The sequence below is a fragment of the Colletotrichum fioriniae genome (assembly GCF_027942845.1).
Source record: "Colletotrichum fioriniae strain IMI 355084 chromosome Unknown scaffold_3, whole genome shotgun sequence".
In the NCBI taxonomy this organism is placed as follows: domain Eukaryota; kingdom Fungi; phylum Ascomycota; class Sordariomycetes; order Glomerellales; family Glomerellaceae; genus Colletotrichum; species Colletotrichum fioriniae.
The window spans coordinates 268429-291555 of NW_027076839.1; the positions used below are offsets into that span (position 1 = coordinate 268429).

The 23127-nt window shown below is 49.6% G+C and overlaps 8 protein-coding genes across 8 annotated transcripts; 4 read left to right on the forward strand and 4 right to left on the reverse strand.

Annotated features, from left to right (window-relative positions):
• Nucleotides 1-1472: 1472 nt before the first annotated feature.
• On the forward strand, nt 1473-2534 carry N0V96_002977 (uncharacterized protein; the record flags this gene model as incomplete). Its single annotated transcript, XM_053189871.1, has 1 exon — nt 1473-2534. One exon carries the CDS (start codon nt 1473-1475, stop codon nt 2532-2534), a length of 1062 nt encoding a protein of 353 aa, XP_053052794.1.
• Nucleotides 2535-4994: 2460 nt separating this feature from the next.
• On the forward strand, nt 4995-5759 carry N0V96_002978 (uncharacterized protein; the record flags this gene model as incomplete). The annotated part of the gene is made up of 1 exon (XM_053189869.1): nt 4995-5759. The coding sequence occupies one exon, from the start codon at nt 4995-4997 to the stop codon at nt 5757-5759; it is 765 nt and encodes a 254-aa protein (XP_053052792.1).
• A 232-nt stretch (nt 5760-5991) lies between these two features.
• On the reverse strand, nt 5992-7750 carry HXT5_1 (hexose transporter hxt5; the record flags this gene model as incomplete). Its single annotated transcript, XM_053189868.1, has 3 exons — nt 5992-6447; nt 6504-6801; nt 6861-7750. The coding sequence occupies 3 exons, from the start codon at nt 7748-7750 to the stop codon at nt 5992-5994; spliced, it is 1644 nt and encodes a 547-aa protein (XP_053052791.1).
• A 2590-nt stretch (nt 7751-10340) lies between these two features.
• Nucleotides 10341-10929, reverse strand: N0V96_002980 (uncharacterized protein; the record flags this gene model as incomplete). The annotated part of the gene is made up of 2 exons (XM_065756697.1): nt 10341-10858; nt 10926-10929. 2 exons carry the CDS (start codon nt 10927-10929, stop codon nt 10341-10343), a joined length of 522 nt encoding a protein of 173 aa, XP_065614464.1.
• A 2440-nt stretch (nt 10930-13369) lies between these two features.
• On the reverse strand, nt 13370-14241 carry N0V96_002981 (uncharacterized protein; the record flags this gene model as incomplete). Its single annotated transcript, XM_053189866.1, has 2 exons — nt 13370-13587; nt 13644-14241. The coding sequence occupies 2 exons, from the start codon at nt 14239-14241 to the stop codon at nt 13370-13372; spliced, it is 816 nt and encodes a 271-aa protein (XP_053052789.1).
• A 922-nt stretch (nt 14242-15163) lies between these two features.
• N0V96_002982 (uncharacterized protein) lies at nt 15164-16974 on the reverse strand (the record flags this gene model as incomplete). Its single annotated transcript, XM_065756698.1, has 5 exons — nt 15164-15500; nt 15575-15921; nt 16002-16065; nt 16124-16670; nt 16749-16974. The coding sequence occupies 5 exons, from the start codon at nt 16972-16974 to the stop codon at nt 15164-15166; spliced, it is 1521 nt and encodes a 506-aa protein (XP_065614465.1).
• A 2761-nt stretch (nt 16975-19735) lies between these two features.
• On the forward strand, nt 19736-21254 carry N0V96_002983 (uncharacterized protein; the record flags this gene model as incomplete). The annotated part of the gene is made up of 4 exons (XM_065756699.1): nt 19736-19824; nt 20544-20674; nt 20767-21157; nt 21221-21254. The coding sequence occupies 4 exons, from the start codon at nt 19736-19738 to the stop codon at nt 21252-21254; spliced, it is 645 nt and encodes a 214-aa protein (XP_065614466.1).
• Nucleotides 21255-21913: 659 nt separating this feature from the next.
• N0V96_002984 (uncharacterized protein) lies at nt 21914-22396 on the forward strand (the record flags this gene model as incomplete). Its single annotated transcript, XM_053189863.2, has 1 exon — nt 21914-22396. The coding sequence occupies one exon, from the start codon at nt 21914-21916 to the stop codon at nt 22394-22396; it is 483 nt and encodes a 160-aa protein (XP_053052786.2).
• Between the last annotated feature and the right edge of the window lie 731 nt (nt 22397-23127).

Here is a 23127-nt window from a genome sequence, read left to right on the forward strand (position 1 = left end):
TGAAGATCTCGGAGGAAATGCATACGTTTTTTTGGATGTTTACAGATCAGCGGTAAAGCTCATTGCTGTGGGCAGCATTTCTATACGTGACCCCCCCCCCCCCAAAGGTCGGATTTGCGAGTATGTCGCCTTAAACACGCTCGACATGTATTGCCAATAGACAGGCAAATGCGTACAAGGAGTTGCATTTAGTCTCAAAGTTCCAATCAACGTCAGAATTTTACAAGACGCTATGACTGATCACGGGACTACGAAAAGGTGTTTGTCCTGTCAGAATAGCCAAGTCTTCGGCCTCCAAACTAGTTAAGTTGCTAGGTTCATCCGGATCGTTGCTTGCCAAGGTGACATATTCAGGGGGTTCCGAAGACGCCGAACTCCTTTATGCGTTTGGAAATGCCTTGGACACGACACAGAGCTTTGACAAGTCGCTTAACGACGTTTACTAAGTTGACAGACAGCTCACCGCCGGCGGTTGAAAACAGTCCACATAGTGCGAGCTGTTCATGGATGCGCCACCGAGTCTAAAAATTCGCGATAGGGCTTAGCATCAGCCCAGGTATCATGGGGAAATGGAGTCTAGAGCCTTTCTTCCATAGTAAGCAGGGAAATGGTTACAAGGCCACTTCGAGGCCTTCCTGGTCACAATAGGGGGCACACGCTGCGTGGGCTAGAGGAACTCTATTTTTGCACTGACGCCACTCCGCATCTCCGCTTGATTCCACAGCAGCTGAGAGTGTGTTCATCCCCTCATTTAGCGACCTGAAGAGCTTCAATTGCCAAAAGGCAAAGATTCGAGTATACTGCAGATTACAGAAGTCCTTGTGGCACCGTCGTTGAGAGTTCAGTTTATTCGCCTCGCCAGCGGCCCTAGTAACCAAGATGCCTTCCGAGTTGTTTCGGAGAGCTTTTCCGGATGTGCATGGATACTGGTTGTCAAGCATTGCCAGTGTCGATCCCTCGTCCCGCCTGGCCGGTTTCAGAAGTAAAGAATTGGGTTCTACAGTCTCCTTAACATACATGCTAAGAAGTCCACAATAACCTTGTTAATTCACTTCACGAACAATCGAATACGGACTTGGCAGCTGAGAATAGCATCGGGCATCCGGCCTTTGTACTGCCAAAGTGTCCGCTCGGCGCCGACTACCATGGGAAAGGCTGGCCTTACTTGGCCAGGCGCAATATGGATTCAATCAAGAGGCTAAGCGAGTTGATGGTTTGCCATCACCAATTTTGATATTGAGGAGTGGAATGATGATTGTACATGGAATAGGAGCAAGTCCAGTGGAATCCAGATGTTATAAAGGTCTTTCATTTTCCCTCGAGAATATGTTGTTCTTCTCATCATCACATCAATCAGATCAGTCCTCCATCACAACAACGAGTTGTACTTCCTTCTTTTTTTGTGTGCTTTTTATTCACTCACTTAGGAACTTTCCTACCACTTTCACTTACCACCAATCTTTTGATTCAAAATGGCCGCTATCGGAGCAGTTGCAACCCTCGGCACCGCCATTGGCAATGTCGCCACCTTTTTGGGACTCGTCTCATCGGGCATTGGCATCATGTCGGCCATCAACACGAAGCCCAAGGAGGTTGACTTCTACACTATCCGCATGGAAATCGGAGATAACCAAGATGCCGCGGGCAACCCTCCTTCCATCATCCTGTCCGACTTCTCCAACACCCAGATCTTTGGTGTCTTCGAAGGAAACAGTGACAAGCCCGAAGACCAATGCCGCAACAACGGTGACTTGGAACTATTCAAGGGTCTGAAGAACGCCGAGGCGCCTATTCAGAGCTTCAAGACCAACAATGGTTTCAACCTCAAGTCTCTCGACATCCAGCCTGGTGGCAATGCCATTTGCGTCTCCAACATCATTCTCAAGGGTAGCGACACCCAAGCAAGACGCGACGAGGTCTTCATCCCCGTTGGTGATTTGGGCTTTCAGTGCGGCCGCGAGTGGAACTGGGGTGCCGTCCTCAATGGTGTTCGCCAACGCTGCATCTGGCTTGACGGCCAACCCGACGGCACCAACAAGCCCATCCAGTCCCTTCACCTCGACATGGAGAACCTTGCTGGCATCTTCAACAAGGGGAAGAACGACACACTGGCCAAGACTACCTTTGAACAGGCTTGCAAGTACGTCACCGACAACGTGGGTCAGGTCACAAACCGCAACAGCTGCAAGGAGTCCTTCGGCAAGCGCTCTCTTTCCAGCAAGAACCAGACCATCGATACTGTTCCCTTCCTTGAGGAGCTTTCTGGATTTTTCAATGGCAAGGATGAGTCGCTGACCAAATTTGCCGGTGCCCCTTTTATCACCTCCGACAACAAGATCTGGGACTCTACCAAGAAGGCTTTCACTGACGTTTCTCCCAAGAGCGTTCCCGCCAAGCGCTCCCGTCACTTTGCCCGCATGGAAGAGAAGAGGAGCTTGGCTTCTACCCTGATGGGCGAGCGCTGCGAGTATGCTGCCAATGGAGCAGCTCCGGTGTGCAAGGTCGTCAAGGAATTCGCCGTTGGCTCTGCATGATTTCAAACGTTTGGTTCTATGCTTTATTGAATCATTTTCTTTGTTTAGCCTTGTAGATTGTTTGTTTTGATTTTCTCGAATGACAGTTCACTTCTCAGAAACGTCTGTTGAACCTTTTAACTTGTGTTCACTAATCATTTGTCAACTAACACTCTATCGTGGGTTAACTCCTCGAGCCTATGACCAGTAGGAAGTAAAGCACAGGTAGAACAGTAATCTGTTGAACCTTCCGGGTTTTTCAAGTGAGGTGCGATTAAGGACGCATCTCTCGGATCAAAAGGGCAATTAACTTTAGGATGGCAGGGAAGGCGGCAGGGATGCTCCAGAGGAACTTTCAGTCCGGGTTGTGGGGTGCCACACCATCAAGGACACAGCATGGTAGTCGGTCAATTGCTTGGGCAGAATTATGCTGCAGAAAGCACTATGGATCTGGCGCTTGATAGCGATTTCCAGGATGAGCCACAGAGCGTTTCAATTGCTTTAATGTCATAGAGCCATTTTTACTGCATCTGAACAACTTGCCTACATGACTAATGGGCTGAGTTGTGTATTCATCCGATAACCACGTTGTCACATCGCTTGAGAAGAAGTTCAATCCATTGATTAAACCCACCAGAGAATCTCACGTCAGCTGAAATAAATTGGCTGAAAACGTATATTTTCTTCATTCTCAGCTGCAAAGACTACCGAATGCGAGGATTTCAGCGAAAGGATCAATATTCATCGTCTCTCGCCGCTGCTAGGGCGCGAGTCAGCGGCTACCCGACAGTCTCACTGTCAGGCTCACGAGGGTATGTTATACTCTTAGTTCAACTACTTAAACAACCAATCGGGGCAAACGTCCTCTTGAAAGGTAGCCTTGGATCCCGAAAGGGGAAACAGCCCCTTGCGACGTCAAACCCCATGGGGATTAGAGCTTGGGGGTTGTCTAACTTGGCGAGGCAGGCAGCTAGACATTTGTCTTGGCAAGTAAGCCGCCAATGCTTCACATCGCAGCGGTCAAGGCCTAAAAAATTTGAAAACGGTAGTAGGCCTGTCAAGATTGAAATGACTATGGGGCAGTTCCGACTAGGCAGCCATTATGGTTCTCATTGCAGAAGTTTGCTGCTAATTCAACATTGATCATAACTAGGATGGTGAAGTATAAGTATGATGATTCTTGCGCGCAATTCTCACGATCAGATGAATCACCTCAGTCAGCTCGCATCTCCTCATTATTCAACTTTTCGGTTCCAAATTGCAAAGAAAAATCGTCCTGTCAATCAAAATGGTTTCCATCAAGAACATCGTCTTCGCAACTTTCGCCGGCTCTGCACTAGCCTGCGTTGATTTCGTTGCGAGCATCAACAACTTTCAATATGCCACCATTACCCTTACCGACAATGGCCAAAAGGTTTGCAGCGTCAACGGATACGGAGATGTTAACGGCTGGCGTGAGTTAAATTCACTGCACTGACATGGCAACGGTGCACCAGTAGCTAATTTTGATCTCATACTTAGGTCTGAACTGCCGATCTGGATACTCAGCATACATGCGTTTCCGTGACGATGTTGTGGAATACTCTGCGCCCCATGGCTCGTGGACATTTGCGACAAAATGCGAATACATGGCTGCACCTGGCGCTGGAGCTGCTGGTATCAATGTTTGCACTGCTAGAGTATTTGGCTGTTGATTTATCGGAAATATTTTGGAGCGCCGGATATAATCAAATCAATTGGATGAAAAAGTCTGAAGTTACCATGAATGCGCTGAGTGTTTGGGACGAAACTAATAGGAGAATTAGTCGATGCCAAGCATCTTAATCACTCTCTTGTTGCTGAACACCATTTAATTGCTACTGCCTGCTCCATGGGACGGTGTGAATCAAATAGTGCTACCTACCTAGCATGGGTCTCATATCTTACCTCTAGCGGCATTCGGCCTCTGGTACATGATCCGTGTTTTCTCGACTAAAGTTAGCTGTGTTAATTTTGAGAACTTTCTCGATCTTCAACTAGTTCTTGGACTTTGACGACCCATCAGAGCCCATGTTGTCATCCAACGTAACGTTCTCGTGAAATGGATCCATCGTGTCTCTTAATAAGAGTTAAGTCAGCTCGAGCACTAGGAAGAACATGGAGTTGACGACTAAAATCGGGGGTTTCGTCTCCGAGATGCGGAGTCTAGTGGGCCATACCAACTAGGGGGCATTGGATGATTCATGCGTCCGGGTTCAATTCGGGTTGTCCGTCTTATGTGATAGAGCAAAGAGCTTGGCAAAGTTGCTGACTTTTTCAGTTTTCAGTAAAGACACTTTGTCCCATTGCTTCGTTCTATGCAGAAATTGTAGACTCAGCAGCCAAACTCGAGACACATTGGAACCTTGCGAAGTAACACCGCCTCGAAGCCCCTGCGACCCAAACTGTAGCGGTTTTACCCCGCCATTCGAAGTCTTCAACGGCGAATACCCCGCAGCAATCATGGCAAGCACCACCGTCGCGGGGCAGAACTCTGATGTCCGCATCGAAGTCATCTCCCAACCCGAAGACTTCACTCAAGTCACCGAAGTCGTCCGTGACGCGTTTGGTCACCAAGCTCGCGATGGTGTCTACCTGTCCATGAACCCAGGCTGGGACACACCGGAAGGCGTAGTTCGCGGCGCCGGCCGTATGGCTAACCGCTTCACAACCGTCAGCAAGAACAACAAAGGCGAGCCCAACGCTGTGTTCCTTAAGGCCACCGTTCCGGATCCCGAGAATGCCGGACAGCGCAGAATCGTAGGCATGGCCATCTGGGCACAGCAGTCCGCCATTGAAGGTCACGGCGACCAGCCCCCGAAAGACTTGATCAAGGAGCTTGGTCTCGAGTCCATCTTTCCCGGCAACGAAGCCGAGCAGCGATACGCCGCGGCCTGTATGGGATCGCTGCACAAGCGACGTGAGGAGGTCATCGCAGAGAAGGCGACGGCGGCTGAGCCGGCAGTTTTCGTGCTGGACATGTGCGCCGTGGATCCCAAGTTCCAGGGTAAGGGCATCGCCAAGAAGCTGGTCCAGTGGGGTCTCGATGAGGCGAAGCGACGTGGCGGGCTTGAGCTGCTCCTCGAGGCGTCAAGTATGGGTAGACACGTGTATTCTAAGCTGGGTTTCAAGCAAGAAGGTCCAGAGATCGAATATGACGTTGAAGAGCAATTCGCGCACCGAGACAGACCTTCGAATATCTTCATGAGGACCGGGGACGGCCAGTGACGCTCTAAAGGGGAAAGCGACACAACTCGGTTTTCTAAGTAATAGCTCAAATGATACACTTATCGTTGCAATACTACCAAGCTGTTGCATAGGAGTCGTTTAGAGGGGGAACTATGTGCTCATGTGTCACACGACGATTTCACACGCAATTTCCAAGGCCTTGCACATGAATTTTGTTCAATGATATTATGACTACAAGTGTATACTCAAACAACTATCAAACTACGAAGGCCTAAACGGCGTTGGAAGCAATTTCTTGCTTGGTGTGATGTTCAGAGAAAGGTCTCTCATCACTTGCCTTCTCGTTCGGGTTGCTGTTGTCGGTGTGGACCGATGCTCGCTGGAACGCAGACTCGTCTTTGTCCTTGCGAGTGATGTAGCCTGGAGGCACCCACTTGGTGGAAGAGTAGGGCTTGACGCTTGGGTCGCTGTACATTCTGTCGACGTTCTCGAGGGACAGCATCTTCGTCTCGTAGAGGAAGAACCATACGAGGAAAGCTGCGGCCAAGTTGCACCCAGCAAAGACGAATCCGTATGCGAAAGAAATACCGTTGGTGGCAAAGGGCGTCAGGAACGAGATGAGGAAGTTGCCCAACCAGTTACCTGCGGTTGCGAGAGATGCCTGCTTGGCTCTAGTCCGGAGAGGGAAGGTCTCTCCAATGACGCACCATGCCATAGGTCCCCAGGTCTGTAAGATACATAGTGAGCAAGAGTAATCGTTGAAGTTGGCAGGGAGAAGCTTACGCTAGCGAAGGAAGCAATGAACATGCAGGCCGAGACGATCATGACGATTCCGCTGGTTGCGCTGGTTTCGGGAGGAAGGGCAGTGCCGACAGAGGCGAAGATTGTAAGCCAGGCAAACTGCCACAGAGCGCCAATGAACATGGGCCAGCGTCTACCGTATCTTTCAACGGCATAGAGACCATAGAAAGTGCATACAACGTTGACGGCACCGAGAATAAGCTGAACCATGATCGGATCATCGATACCGGCCGACTCGAAAATTTGTGCCCCGTAGTAGAAGAAGTAGTTGATGCCGGTCCTATGATGAATGTTAGACACTGTTCTTAAACGTTGAAACTTCGATGTACCGCAACGTACCACTGCTGCAGGAAATGAATGCAGATACCCAGTATCGTTCTGTAGACGGTCTTCGGGATTCCAGAGGATCCAGTGAAGCACTCGAGCCAAGTACCGTATCCCGTCTTAGACTCCTCCTCAATGACCTTGAACATTTCCTGGAGATCCTTCTCGACGGTCTCGTTGTGCGGGTCATCCTTAAGACCACGGAGGCGCGCCATAGACATGCGAGCGCCTTCCCAATCCTGGCGACCTGCGAGCCATCGAGGAGATTCGGGAACGGCGAGGATTCCCAAGCCCAATGGCAGGGAGAAGCCGATACCAAGACCGATAACGATGCGCCATGAAGCATCGGACTCTTGGATGTTGCGAACGCCGAAGTTGATCAAGTTGGAAATGAGGATGCCAAAGGTGATGAGAAGCTGGTAGGATGCGACAACGGCACCACGAATCTCGCGGGGAGAGCACTCAGACTGGAACATGGGCACACCGATAGACAAGTTGCCGACACCCAGACCAGCGATAAATCGACCCATCATCATGTGGACCCATGAGTTCATGGCTGTGATCTGGATGATGTTTCCAACAATGAACACTGCGACACCAAAACTCAAACTCCTCCGTCGGCCCCACCAGTCGGCCGTGTAGGCACCTGAGAGCGCACCGATGAGAGTACCGATACTCATGAGCGACACCATTAGGGACTGGGTGATGGGGACCCATTGTGGAATACCGTCAGCATCTGGTGCACCAGTTGCGAAGCGTCTTTTGAAGTCCGTGAAAAGAAGCATGGATGAAATTTGACCAGTGTCGTAACCGAAAAGGAAGCCTCCTATGCTGGTGATTACACCGAGCAGAAGCGACTCGATGCCGCAGTCGGCGCCATTAATGCGAATGGACCTTAACGTCATGTTAGTGACTACCAAAGTGTACTGTGTAATAACTCATTCTTACTTCTTGCCCAACCCCATGTTTTCAGATGTTCTTGTGCGGTACCAATATTGAAATTGCGTGAAATCTGGAATAGTATGCAAGGGAGCAGAAGCTCTTCGCTCAAGGACTCATGCAGGTGTCCTAATAGTCCAGTGAAGGAGTAGCGGAGACAGGATGAAAGGTCGGTTCAAGACCAGTTATAGTGGGAAAGCCAGAGAGCGTGACAAGTGATGCTCATGTCTCTCGAGTATGCACCATGATGGCTTTATACTGCAGCCACATCCTGCCACTTCGCAGATGCGGACGAGCCTGAGTCGGCTGACCGACTACAATGATTGGGGACGATGCTATGACGTTGCCCCAGAAGCCGACTCGGTCCTATCCTTTCTCCATACTGGGGCGCAGACCGGCAAGGTTGATGAAGGCTCGATGGAAGGTGTGGGATGACCTTGGGAAGTACTTGTTGTATCCGTACATGGACACGATCCACTTTCATCCCACGCCTTCATCTGGGGGAGACAGGAAAGGCGCCACCCACGCGACCGACGGCCAGAAGACCCATGCATCGACAATCCGGGGTTGGAAGGGCGCCGCGCATTCCACCAAGGCAGGAATTGGTGTGAGCGAGTCGTGCAAGCTAGAGAGCTCGCAGTGCCAGCGAGTTGACAAGCTAAGGCCGGACAATAGACAAGCTGAATAGGGCGAAAAGCACCTGTTCATGGGGCTCACTGTGCCGACAATGGTTGGGAGACTTGAGGGTGAGGCTTCAGATCGGCTGCTTGGCCCCCGTCATTGCCGACAGCGAGGCAGGGGTACGCGGACATTGGCATACGGAATCGATTTGTGAAGCCAAGACACCGGCTTATGCTGCCAAGGTGAGTCCACGGTGGAAGGCCAAGCTCTCAAACCGCGACCGAGTCTCCCCGGAAACTCTGCGAAGCTGCTGATTCTTCCACCTAAACGCATGTCAAAACCTGCAATAGGCGAAGGCGGAACCGGCAACGTGGGGCCGACTTTGCACAACGCAACGTCTTGGAATTGAACACCAGGAATAAAAAGTAATGACGATCCCCAGACCCTCACGTGCGAGTCAGACAGCGGCGCGTCCGACCTGTTTCTGCTCGTTTAGAAGTTTATCGCGCTGTAAGATGCAGCCAGGTCACTGGTTGGCTCCGAGACAGAATGTGACGTGCCTAACTTGTGAGTGCAACGCGTTCTGTTCAACTTAACTATGGACTTCCAAGGCTGCTGGCTAGGCGAATGTTGTCACTTGGCAATTGGCAAAGTTGTGCTTTTTCAGTCTGGGCAGACTACTACTCCGTAACACGAGTCAATGCCATCCCTGCGATCCCTCCGTGATTCAGCGCGCTGGACGCCTCTGGCATTACCTAAAGTGCTGCTTGTTGGTCCATCTTGTAAAGTTTATCATTGACAGTAGAATACTTGAAAGCATTTGGCTGTAAGTTTCTAAGATATTCATATGAATTCTAAGTATTACTCGATGAGGGAGAAGCGTGAGTGGCTGTGATCTGACAGTCTGCCTCACGTCCGCTGAGAAGTTATGCCGTATTTTGAGATTCCTGTTGGCCTTCTCCATATTTGTTGCACAGGTTCCAGCTTCCTCGTTCGATAGCTTCACAGTACAGTTTAAAGCTTCCATTATGCTTCTCCGCCCATCTTTCTGGAGCTCCCCATGGGACATCAGTTATGTAGCAATACTTCCGACAGCCTTCCATCGGGGCAGCCGGGGAACTTGACCGCCATGCGCGGAGCGTCGGGGCCCCAAATTGCATGCCCCGTTCTCCGCAGTCTCGGGGTGGAATGTGGAGTGTAACGGTCCGATTGCGAGTGGGAATCGCCCAAGACTCTCGCTGTATTCAACGGACCGACTCGAACGTCTTTGATGGGGAAAGGAGAAATGATAAATGGAGAGCGATGTCTTGGCTTTCTTGGATTTAACACGTCTGCTACCATCTATTTCGAGTTTTCTCCATCCTTTTGCTCAATCGCCGGGACTGATTCCCCAATCGCCCCCCAGAATTGTGTCCAGTTCTCCATGTTTTGCACCATCCGATGACCGTCCCAAACTTTTCGATGCTTGCCTCCTGTTCATCCCGCACTTCAGTCTCACCGGAGAGCCTCCGAAATCCTCCGCACGTATGACTTTGGGGGAGAAAGGGGTAAAAGAGGGTCGTGGTACCACCGAGTCGGTGAGCTCGAGCGTGGCCTCTTCTAGAACGAATGTCTCGCAGCCTGCGACAGCTGACCGACCATTCTCTCCACTGAATACGGACGCGAGAGTCGGGACGAGTCGGAAAGCTGACCATTTTGCAGAGCGGAATATCAGAATTGCGTTCCACTTGAGTCCCCTGTGAGAAAATATGCTGATCAAGCGGCAGGCGAATGAATTTTTTTCTCTTCCGGGCGGCTAGGGTTTGGCTACGAACGGTAGGCTGCATATGCCCAACCCAAGGAGGAAAATCTTTGAGGGTTGCCACCCTCTCACGAGGCTAGGGAACCACCATTTCCACAGCCGAAAGCTTGAGACCAAATTCTCGTTTTTGAGCCTCAATCCACGTGAACCACGTCTCCTTCCGTGAAGCCCGGGGAGTGTTCCTGCGAGTAGCCCTTCTGGTTGGTGTAGAGTCGCTTCCCTGTCGCCTTATCCACGAAGTCGCAGTTAAAGTGCGTATGACCGAACGCCCAGACCTTGACATTAGGGCTCTTCCAACAATCTTCGCTTCGCAAGTCTGTTTGGAAACCAGATTTGATGTCGCTTTGAGCATGACAAGGTTCAACAGCACGGATATCTTCGGTCGGGCTGTAGTGCGTGAAGATGACAATCTTGCGGTCAGAGTCGGCGGATATGGCGTTGACTTTGTCATTCAACCAGGCTAGATCTTGCTTGTGTAATTGACAATGCTCTTCGACTGTCCAGCCATCGATCTCACGGAAGTCGTTTAGGCCATTGCTAACTGGTGTCATCTTCGATGATGGGACATTGGAAAATAGTGTGCATCCCAGTACTGTTATGTGGCTGTCGGGAATTCGGTATTCTCTCTGATACATGAAGACGAACTCGCCAACTGCGCTATGAAGATTTTTCTTCCGTTCGTTTCGATTGCTTTTTCGAATTTGTCCAGCGCCTCCCACGCATTATCCCAGCTGGAGCCATAAGGCTCGTGATTCCCGAGGACATAGAAGACGATTTCAAATTGGTCCAGCAAGTTTCTGAGAAAGCCAATGAAGCCGGGATCTCTAACACATCCGATATCGCCGATCAAAGCCAGATATGGCGCTGTTGGTACAATGTGATAGTTTGAGTAGTTGTTGTGTTCGAGATGTAAATCGGATAAGATCTGGAAGGAGGCCATTTTGTGGTATCTGATGTGGCGGAATGCTGAGGACGATTGTGTTGTACGCGATCTAGAGGGTATGATAGACTTTGTTGCTCGAAAACACCTCCTCTGCCTTCAAGTAGCTACCTTATTATATAAAGTATTCAAGTGGGTAAATTTTCAGCACGTGTTTCTGGGCTTGACGCCGCGGAGAAACTAGAATGTCTGTACCTCTACGGGTTTTGAATGTTGCGCCCAAAGCATACGTTAAAAACCCCTCCTTGAGTGTACCTTGATATCAAGAAACCTAAACTATATCTTCAAATGACTCACAAAGAGGAAAGGCACTTTGACAAATTTATGAACACTTTGACGCCCTAAGTCTGAACGGAAGCCTACTTTGTCTACTTTAATCTGAGGGGATCAGTTTCGATAGATCAGCCACCACCAGGAGTTTTATATTACTAACTAGTCACGGGAAGTTTCTTATTCAAGTTTAGGGGTTATCTAGGGTAATGCCTTCGGTAATGTGACCGTCGTGTCTTGAAAAGAGGATTGGGACTTAATTCGACAACAATTCCCTGATTTCACAGATCCTACTGTCCTTGTGGGACTCCTCCAATCTATCTCCGAGGGCCTGCATCTGCAACACCATATTTGGCCACTCGTGATCCGGAACACAGGCGTCAATGATCCTAGTTACAATATACGTCATCGCCCGACAAGCAAGACCGGTATTCGCATCGTTTCTCTTACCCTCAGCTACCATGTGCCGCTTTGGAAAGATTGTCGTGCTTCGAATGTAGGAGGTCAATACCCTGTACTGCTGCATACGTATCATGTACATGGTGCGGGAACCAACACACCTCCAGTCTCGGAAAGAGAATATGAAGCAGTTCCCGTTTGCCGGCCAAAATCTTCGCAATTCTGCGATGTTTGCCACGAGGTAGTTGGCACGGAAGCCCCAACGAAGCTGATCATCTAAGACGGCGTCGAATGCAGCGCTCAGATTTCCCCGACGAAGGTCGTACAAGTGCTGGTATACACCGAGGTAAAATAGTGGTTCTCTTTGAAGTCCAGCTTCCCAGTCACTACTTGGAAACGTCATTTGGAAGAGTTCAACTTTCACCAAACGTCTCGCAACTGTGCCCCTGGCCTTGCGCCGACGACTCCGTTGCCATTTCCGGAATGAAGAGCCATCCGCTAGTCTGTGCAGCTTCTTTGCCGCTCTGCGCATCCAATCAGGAACGTGATATTCATCACCAACACCGTGTTTATTTAGGATATTCTTCATCAAGCCGTCAAGCTGACCCTCGCAAGCGGCCCTGAACATTCGTGTCATCACGTCGTTCTCATCTGTCTCGCGCTGTCGGCGGAACTCATCAACGAGTTTCTCCCCAAAATAGACTCGGAAGAGAGGCAGTACATAGTTGACCGCGCTCAGCCTCGTTGGAGGTTGAGAGGCCATTCATGCCTACAGGTGTTGACGAGGGGCAGAGTTGCTTCTGGCTTACGTTAAGTAGGGCGGGCGATGTAAGTGGAAACTTGATACTGTCCGAGATTTTGCAGGGGGCTTATGCGAAGTTGATGGTGCCAAGAAAATCTGGAAATAGGACTCCAAGAAGTTGCTTGTAGAATCGTGGGTTTGCCTCTGCATTCGGATGCCGGTGGGTTGCTTCATTATTATCTCCTGATCAACAGCGGCGATTGGTAACACCTCGCCAGAGACAACATGTTTGTGAGATATCAGAGACCGAGGTCTAGTCTTTGTGTGTGTATTTCTCGTCATGCACAAATAGGAAGGTACTGGGCATTGGTTCTGTGGGTAGCTGAAGGTCGTTGGATTGGCCTTTGTTGGCGAATCGGTATTTCATGTTGAAATCACGATGCATTGCAAGTTGAACGAGACGCATTGGCTGTTACTTTGTCCTGTAATTGAACACAATACTCTCTATTGTCATGATCTCGGCCAGCCCGGGTAATCACAGAACCTGTATGTCCATTTCCTTCATCTTAGCAGACTGATGATAGGTCACTTATCGATAGACATGATGCGGCATGCGGCAACTCCGATATCAAGATCTGTTTACATGATTAGACTTGAGATAGCGATATGAAATCTCCGTTTCTGCCCTATGGTGTTTGGTTATCTCTATCAAATTTGCATTCATCGATGTTATAACATGATATTCAGGCATGGGGCTGCGAACCCCCTCAATTAACGATCACAACTCATCGACACTAAGAACTACAATACTTCTAGTAGGAACTAGCCATAGCGCTCAACCGGCCGCCATCGATGACCATGATCGAGCCATTTGAATAGCTGCCGGATCGACTGGTGAGGTAGAGAATTGCTCCGGTCATCTCCTCATCCCCTCCAAACCTCCTCGCAGGAATGAACTTCGTATCATCAGGAGACTCCGTCTCTGGCTTGCGGTCACCGATGAGCCCAGCAGCAATTTCTGAGGGGAATACTGGAGTCTGTTAGTTTTGTGGAATTGAGCTGCAGGATCAGAACGGTGATACTTACGTCCAGGGGCAATTCCGTTCACTCGAATGCCATGTCTAGCCAATTGGCTGCTGGCCTGCTTAGTGAGCTGCATGATGGCAGTCTTGCTAGCCAAATACGGGGGTGTCGAGGAGAAATGCCGACTGAAAGCCGAAATACTGCTCGTAAAGATGACTTGACTCTGAATAGCGATAACGTCGCTGCCTTCCTGGTCCGGCTTGCCGAAACCACCCTTGAGAGCATTCTTGTTACCGGCATCAAGGAGTTCAAGGAAGGCTGACATGGTGAAAAAGGCAGCTGTGATGTTCACATGCAGAACCTCCGTCATTTCCGTCATAGAAAAGTCATCGAAGAGAATCTTCTTCAGATCGGACACGGAATGCGCCGGGTTGAAGCGAACCGAAGGACCAAGAACACCTGAATTGGCGATGACGAGGTTGACATAGCCGACTTCCTTAGTGATACGGTTGACAATGGATTGGAGGTCTTCCTTTGAGGTGACGTCGCATTTGTGCGGGATCAGGTTGGGATGTTCTTTGGCTGCGGCCTCAAGCACCTGAAGACGGCGCCCAAGGATGTAGACCTTGGCGGCACCTTGAGATACCAGTGCCCTCGCCATTGTGAGGCCGATGCCTAGATGCGGTCTTAGAACTGGGCTCATCAACATCTTAACGGAGGATGCATACCTGTCCCGCCGCCTGTGATCACGGCGACGATGCCGTCGACTCTGAAAATTGCTTTCGAATCCATCGCTGCTTCGTCTTCTAGTGGACTCTTTGCAAAATTGTAAGAGAGCGGTCGGTTCCGATGAACAAGGTCGGGGAATGATCCCCGTGGTGTTGTCGGACTTCTCCATCATATATACTTCAGCCCCCGCGCCAATGTCCGGACAACAGACGTGGCGTCCATAAGGTGTAAGCACCTCCTGCAGCCACATCCGTGCCTTGTGCCAGGTTACAGCTAGAACTTCAACGACAAAGGATCAACAGGCCGCGTCTAAACTGGCATCCTGAGCCAATTGTACTCTTTGGTGATGTGACCCACTTTATCTCGTAAAGTAGTTCAAAGTAAGAGCTCCGATTGTTGTCTAGATTGAGCAACCTGTAAGCGACGGCTCAAGTGCTAACAGCGGCTGGCAGGAAGGATCATGGTGATTATCGCTGGTCAGCTGGGTTTACAAATCAAACAATTTTACAAATCGAATCGGTTGACAAATTCAATCAGTTTACAAATCGAATTTCGCTGGGGCCCGGCGGCGCTCCTCCTGCGATGGACCAACGCTCGGCGGCGCTCCACCTCAACATTTGATCATGATTTCTATCTTATGACGTCGGATCACCTGTATTTGCAGCCTACTTCAGCTCTCCGCATCATTTACCCTGGGTAACCAGACTGATTGCATGCCTCCCCTTTGAGCCTCGCCGTGTCGTCGGCCGAGGTGTTGAGTCAGGATTAAGTTGACTGATTTCGTGTTTGAAAACATAGTCTATTGATTCTAGGCCTCTATATGTGTGTCTCATTCTATAAGCCTGACTGCAGGTCTAGTAGATGCTCCAGTCACCATTCATTTTCAGGTCAGGGGTGTGAATCCCCTGTTTCTCTTTCTCAGTCTCCTCCTGCATGGTCCAGTTGGGTTCCCATTTGAACCCTTTCGGAAGATTTGTGTGCTCAAAGGGAGTGCCATTCTCGAGATGGCTGCGGCCTTCGGCAAACTTTTCAGTGGCGTACTTCGCAGGGTCGTGAGTCCATATCCATTTACCAAGTCCCATCGGGCCGCCCTTTGCTGCAGATTTCATAACCTCTTCAAAACCACCCTTGCGGTGCATCTCTCGTCGATTGGCGAATCCGAGACGCTGGAGTGTAGAAGCGCGTCGGATGCTAGAAATTTAATCCCAAGTCAGTCTAGCTCGAGGGATCGCATGCCACGTGCACGTGCATGAAGCTAAACATACCGCAACAGTTCATGAACCTTGGTTCCGATGTTCGCATCCTTCTTTCCTGCAAGCCGCAAGCATTCCGCAAGAGATTGAGCGTCCTCCAGCGCTGTGGATGCGCCGGATATCGAAGATGGAATGAAAGCGTGCGCACTATCACCAAGCTGAAGAATCCGACCCTCGGGCGATGTCCACTTGGGCTGAGGGTCACGCCAACAGAGCTGCCATTTGACGATGCTGTTCTCGGGGATGTTGCGAATGCCTTCCAAAATCAAAGGATCCCACCCTTCGGTCACTGGTAGTTTACTGACGAACTCGTCACCAGTAATGGTCTCGGCCCAAGACTCTGAGGCGGTCCCATCGTCCTAAAACGGCAGTGATTAGTCAATTCTTTTACAGGGAGAACAATATCGATTGCGAGAGTAGTCGGAGGGCAAGGGCATACCGGCATCGTGATCGCGATGACAATGGAGTCATTAGCGGTGATAAAGATGCAATGGAAATCGTCACTACAATATCACAAGTCAGTATACTGAAAGTTTCATCAATCGTCTGCAAGAAACTTACCCGGAGTGAGTGCGGAGATCAGGTCGTGTTGTTTTGATCAGCTTCTCATAGAGGTTCTTGTTCTTCACCGGGTCAAGGCGGTAGAAGATGCGGCAAATGACGAATCCTGTGGGAACGGCTCTGATTGCTTCTCCCATGACCACTTTGTGCGACTTAGTGCCGAGACCATCGGCAGCAACCACAATGTCAGCCGTCAATCGCTGGCCATCAGCTGTGACAGCAGTGCCTGTTCCTTCGGCAGCATTCTCGATGTAGTCAATGACATTCACGCCAAACTTAACCGGGATGCCTAGACGCATGCACTGGTCGTAGAACATGATTGACATGCCTGGTCGGCTGACCATAGTCCTGATTCTCAGGGGCCAAGCAACATGGGGCTGGACATCGTCTCTATTGTACTCAAATTCTTGAGGAGGACACACTTCTTCACCATCAAGTCTTCGGTATGAACAAAACGCATCCCATGATTGGCGGTGATATTCCTCAAGCATGCTCGGGTAGTCCTTGAAAGTTGCGAGAGCAGATGGGCCGATGAAAATCACATCGCCTATGTCCGAGTGTCAGCTGACCCATTTGCCTCTGATTATTCGGTTTTTTTGCTTCATGTATCGAAACCAAGGCTCACCAATTGTAGAGTTTTTGCTGTTCTTTTCCACAACTTCGACATCGTGTCCCTTTTTCCAGCACTCGAGAGCGGTCAGCAGGCCGGCAGGCCCACCACCAACGACGAGGACCTTGAGTCCTGTAGAGGGCCATCGGAGTACACCGTCTAAGAAAGTGCTTTCGTGCATTGGTTTGGGAACACCATCTTTTGCAGAAGTGCCGTTGTTTTCTTGAGCTATGAGAGTCATGGCGGGCGCTTTTTCGACGATTAAATTATCAGAATCCAGAATTTGGTAATACCATCACTGAAGCGAAAAAACTGTGTTGGTGTAATTGAGACCTCGAAGACCACGATCTTTAGCTTATATACTTGTCCAATGCAGCTAACAACTCGGTCTCAGTTTTGACGAGGATATCTCAATGGTGTAGTGACGGCTTACACGATCGAGAGACGGAGCATGTTGAGTGGGGCTCGATATTGACGGCATTACCATTCTGGCTGGCACGGCCGACGGCTCGGGACGTTAGTCGCCCCCGATTCTCGGTAAATGCTGCATCTGTATGGAATAGGCCGCCAAGGGTTTCCCGAGGCCGTTGTGGAGCGCGTCGGGAGCAGGCCATCAGTACCCAAATCCTTTCTGTGTGGAATTGACTAATCCAAATGATCCATAATAATTGGGGGGTGAGCTGAATCGTATACGCTATACGCCGTTATTGAGTCTCGAATCCGGGGTTGCCAGTCTTGCATCTGTCAACCCGACGGTTTAGCTGAACTCAAACAGCGGGTTGTTGAGATGATGGATCGGAATAGCCCCGCCGGTCTACAACATCGGACGGGTTCTGCTGGACGCTTGTCTTCAAACTTACACGTTCACATAATTATCCTAGCTGGCTCTCGCCAACGAGTTGCTTCGAAATACTCCCTATCCCCCAGTTGCTTGTGCTGTTTTCTCTTTGTTGTGTCCAGAATCCGTCCCGAACTTCATTGCATGGCGCACATACGTCTATCGAATTAACTTATTTACGCCATCGTCTGACAAGCCCAATCGTCTGAACTCTGGGTGGTGCCCGAGTCTGGATGAACCGTAGAAGGCGCCCCTCACGAGTTCCCTGAATTACACCTACTCTAAGCCTCACCAAGCCACACCCAAGTGAGCCGCAACGTATCATCCGTGTCAAACTTTTGGAAAATACCACGAAGACGACAAGCTGCTGCAGCTGGAAAGTGTCGGAAATATCCCCGTCATGTGGTCCAACGACATGACTTCCATGCATGAGCTACCTTGCCATGCATCAGACATCACAACCAACTGCATAATGTTATCGTACGAGCTCCATGCTTCCGGGCGGGGGTGGGTTGGCTATGTTACGCGCGTTGCTTTCTTTTCCGCGGATGTTTCCTCGCTGCAGAGAGCATTTTCGCCGTGATCCCGCACAATTGAATCCGGCCAAGGAGAAGAGCTATGAGAAGCAAACAAATTGCCTGTACCCTGGATGGCATTAAATCACTTGCACTGGTCATTTGGTTTTTTATTCCTTTACATCAATTACACAAACCTCACTTCCGAAAAAGCTAGCAAAGGTTCGCTCAACGCTGCTCTAGTGTCTTCTGCAACAATGCTTGTGGCCGACTCTTCTGCTGTGCCAGACGCGGTGAATGTCGCGCCCACTGTCCAAGCCAACAGCGTGGCTGGGCTAGTCGCGGATGAGGTATGCTGGGAAGTTACAAACTGGCAACAGAGCTAAGAGCCATAGGTCACGGGTGATACTTCATTGGAACTTGGAGAGTTGAGTAGACGATTTGTTTGAGACACACAACATATGAATGTGCTCTTAAAGGTGCTTGAGAACAGACAGTGCCCTAACAAAGTGCCTCAACCTCATTTACGACGCTTCGGTCATGATGGGATGCCCTTAACAGGAGATCCGGCCCTTGGTGAAAGTGATGGAGGAGGTCGGCATTATAGACGTGGAGATGCATATCTTCAAGTGGCCTTCAAACTCCTGGCCGAAGGATCCCATATTCAAGGAATTGGGAATCCGGAATAACGAAAACTTCTGCAACGGCTTCGAGGGGTTTACAATGGCCCCTCTCACAAGGGCACATCATTGGACCCAGAAAGAAGTTCAGCTGTTTCTCATTAACGTGCGAAAGGATTTGAGAGATCAGCATATTCATGCCTACTATCTCCCCGCATCGAAGCTGACGACGTGAGTTAGCTAATCTGTGTTTGGAAGAAAGCATGAGGGAGACAAGGTGATATCAATCTGAGATTAACAGTCCTACCGAGGCCGCTGATGATGGAAATGGTACTAGATGAAGATTTGAGTTTGTTCCAACCTTGGGAACAGCAACACTAAGAAGATGCACCCGTTCGGGTACTTTGCTTCCTAAAGAGCGACCCTTTTGAACTGAAATCGACCAGGCATGTCATCTTGACAACCTCTAGAAACCTCATGGTATGCGATAGTGCTTAGTTAGTTGTCATGGCTTGCGGGACCGCGGGTCCTCCGTTTGAGATATTGAGCTCAATCCACATACTTCCTCAAAAACCAATGCCTTTCGGCTGTGAACATCAAATCACAATGCTATATTCTGCTCTTGGCGTGAAAAGTTCTTTTTTGTAATTATTAAAAGTGAGATACCAACACACTCACAAACAACTGTGCACTGCATATTCATAACTATATCCTGCATCATGGCAATAAGCTCCACGTCGTATTTTACCTGACCGATTCGTCCAGGTACGTGCGTTGGTTCCGTGTTTACGAACCTTGCATTCGCCGTGAATAGTATCTTCGCCGCCAACATGCATACTTGTCTCCAGCCAAGGAGAGGGGTAAAATAGAAATGAATAAAGCTCTTGAGGACACGTGCTAAACAGATCACTGTTGTGATCTCCTCATCCTCAAAGTGAATACAAATCTTGAGGAAACATTGCCAGATCGTTTGCGGTGAAGACCCTGACCTCAAAGTTCGACACCTTTGTTCTTGTTCCATTTCCGACCATGTTCAGCAACACCACAAGCGCAGCCCCTGCTGCCACGAACCTGGCCACCGTCAAAGGCCCAGGACACATTGTTCCGCAAGATGTACAGTGAAAGACGCAAGACCTTGTTTCTTATCAATCGTTGACACGGATCAGGCCCTTGATGACAATACGTCGGAGCTTGGTGAGGTGAGTTCGATTCTTGGTGTCCATACTCTGGACGTGGTCAAGCTAATGATCAACGACAGAGCATCGCTTCATCGAGCACGAGTATTACGTCCTCCATTCTTGATTTTCGACTCGAGAATGGTCGAACGTACCACAAGTACAAGGATGGCCGTGAGTCTTGACTCAATGAAACATCGGCAATAGGAGCACACCTGACATCGATGATGCAGAATACCATATTCCCAATGACGCATCGGAGTCTGATAGGCTGGGTAAGTCCTTGTATTTCAACTGGTCTGAACTACACTGATGAGTAAGACAGATTTGCAACACAACCTTTTCCTTCTGACCTGGGATAACAAGCTGGGTCTCGCACCGCCGAATGCCCCCGACTCGAAGGTGATGAGGGTTCTTGATGTCGGCACTGGCACTGGAATCTGGGCAGTTGATTTTGGAGAGGAGCACCCTGAAGCTGAAGTACATACTCATAAGTGACTCCCATGGCGCAAAGCTAAAGTAATGACAAAATCAGATCCTCGGCATCGATCTTTCTCCTTCCATGCCACAGTTGTAGGTACCTGATACAAAAGTCAAATTCAGCTATTAGCCATTCTGGAGACTGCATTTGCCTCTGGTTCCGTAACACTGACACCGTAAAGCATCCCTCCTAACGTCAAGTTCGAGATTGATGACCTAGAAGAGCCTTGGGTCTACTCGCAGCCGTTCGATTACATCCACACACGGGCGATGAACTCCTCAATCACCGATTGGAAGGTCTACATCAAGAAGTGTTTTGAGTAAGAAGCCCTTGTCCAGAAAGAGTCAGACGAAAGTGAATTATGGTTGTTGACTCATTTTTTCACAGCAACCTCAAATCGGGAGGTTTCCTCGAGCTGCAGGAGTACGATGTGTTCGTCAAGTCCGACGATGGTACCCTGAAGTCGGAACATGCTGTCTCCAGATGTGTCGACCTGATTTACGATGCATCCATCAAGTTTGGAAGACCCTACCAGCACATCGAACCGCTCGCAGAGATGATGAGAGAGGTCGGATTCGTTGATGTTGCAATCCAGAGCGACAAATGGCCCTCGAACGCATGGGCTAGGGATCCCAAGTACAAGGAACTCGGAATGTGGAACCATGAGAATATGTCTTCTGGTGTGGAGGGCTTTACTATGGCCGCCTTCACGCGCATACACAACTGGACAAAGGAAGAGGTGCAGGCCTTCCTGGTCGACGTCCGAAAGGACCTGAAAGACAAGTCTATACATGGGTACTGGACAGTGTTAGTAACAAGTTGTTCTTGGAATTCATATGAGCTAACATCTAATGATAGTTACAACATTCACGGAAGAAAGCCAGAGGCATAAAATAAAGATGGACAACATTAAGGTCGCAGCTTCTCTGCCGAGTGAGATTGATGTCACATTGACGGGGATTGTTCTGCGCACATGTAGCTTCGCAAGTGCTTGCCAATGGAAAGAATATTGAAACTCATTTGTTCAATTTCTTATTCTACACTCAATAAGAAGCTCGATCTCTTACTGTCTCCGCCTCGGGTCATCCTCATTTTTCATCGAGTAATACTGCATTACTACCCGGCCGCAACACTCCCATCCTCCAGGTGTTCGTCCATGGACGAGCCGTGGGCGACAGGAAAGCTTGTCCTACATTATGGTACCAAGGTGCCTCCTTGAGAGAGAGAGAGAGAGAGAGAGAGAGACAGGTCCCTGGGAAGTCTATAGACCACCTTAATTCGGCAACAACAGTAATCGTGAAGCTTGATTACCTCCTTCCGGAGAAAGACCTGGAACTGTAGAATAAATACTTTTCACGCTCCCACTCAAAGACCAGCTTTTACCTGGCTGTGTGCATTCTCCTAAAGGATACATCCACAATTCTGTTTCTGCCTTCTTGAAAAAAAAGATAACCACGCTTTTTTGCCATACACCCGAAAATTATCTCTTCAGGCCTGAGCTCAACCCAAATACACATCAAAACAGAATCAGCACCTACACCAGACGACAATATGTACATTCCTGACAGACGCATTGACTACTTCTTCGCCATCCACGACTTCAGCATCTCCGACTCCAAACTTAAGGCCATGGAAGACTTGCACGGCAGCCCCTGGGACATGCACCTCCCTCAAGCACTCTTCTTGATTTTTCTCAGCTTCATCTTCTTCGGAGGCATAGCGCTCGGAACCAATACGCTCGTCGCCTACCTCGATGCCCGGTACAGTCCACCACAATACTACTACGGAGACAACCTACGAACGGTGCCCAACCTGCGCGGCTTTCGGGACCAGTCGGAGCCGTTGCCTCGATATGAGCGCGAGGATCCTACTGCAAGACCGCTTCTTGCTTTCGAAGGGAATACCCCGCCGCCCGCATACGGTACCGTCTTCCATATTCCGGCGCCGTATGAAGACGATGAGAACGATGAGGACTACTCAGCAGGATCGTCGCCAGTTGCACCAGACAGCAGCGATACCACTCTCATGGTTTAACGCACACTACATCTCCTTGCAACTACACGGGCTGACCAATCGATGCAGCTAGAGCGTATTGGCTAGCAACACACGCCGCCCAGCCGCCAACCATCTGTCTTAGATTGGTTCGCATGATGAACATCGCTTTCCTACTTCGATTCGAGATGTACTTGGGAGCTCCTAGGTCAAAGACAACAAAACGGGATACGGGGATGGGCATAGGGAGAGAGGCATGTTGGGATGACATCACGAGAAACGGGAGAAGGGTCACAACAACCAAAAGAGCTACAACCTCGAGGTCTTGAGGATTTCGTATTTCGGCGTTCGGGAGTCTTGGCTTTCTGGTAATGAGGCGTCTTGGCCTCTAGCATTCGTTTGATTTAGGAAGGGTCATTGGGGTCATTGGCAAACATGCCGAAGTGAGAGTTCAGCTCCAGTTAGCTCGCTTGACGACAACAATACAAAAGATAGTCCGCATTCACTTCATACAGCCCAATCACCCATTGTCGCACATCTTCCCATCCACTACTGTTGTTTCGCGAATGTTGCCGTGCCATGCCAACCAAGCACAATCTCAACATGAGTGCCTTACCTCCGTGTTGGCTTCAGTGTCTCCAAACCTCAAAAGGGGCTATCTGGCCACAACCACGTCAAAGCAACGAAGCCGTGGACTGCAAACACGTATGATTAATCATCAGCCAAAATTAAAGGAGGCTTGACATAAAATATCAAAAATCGGCAAAACGAAA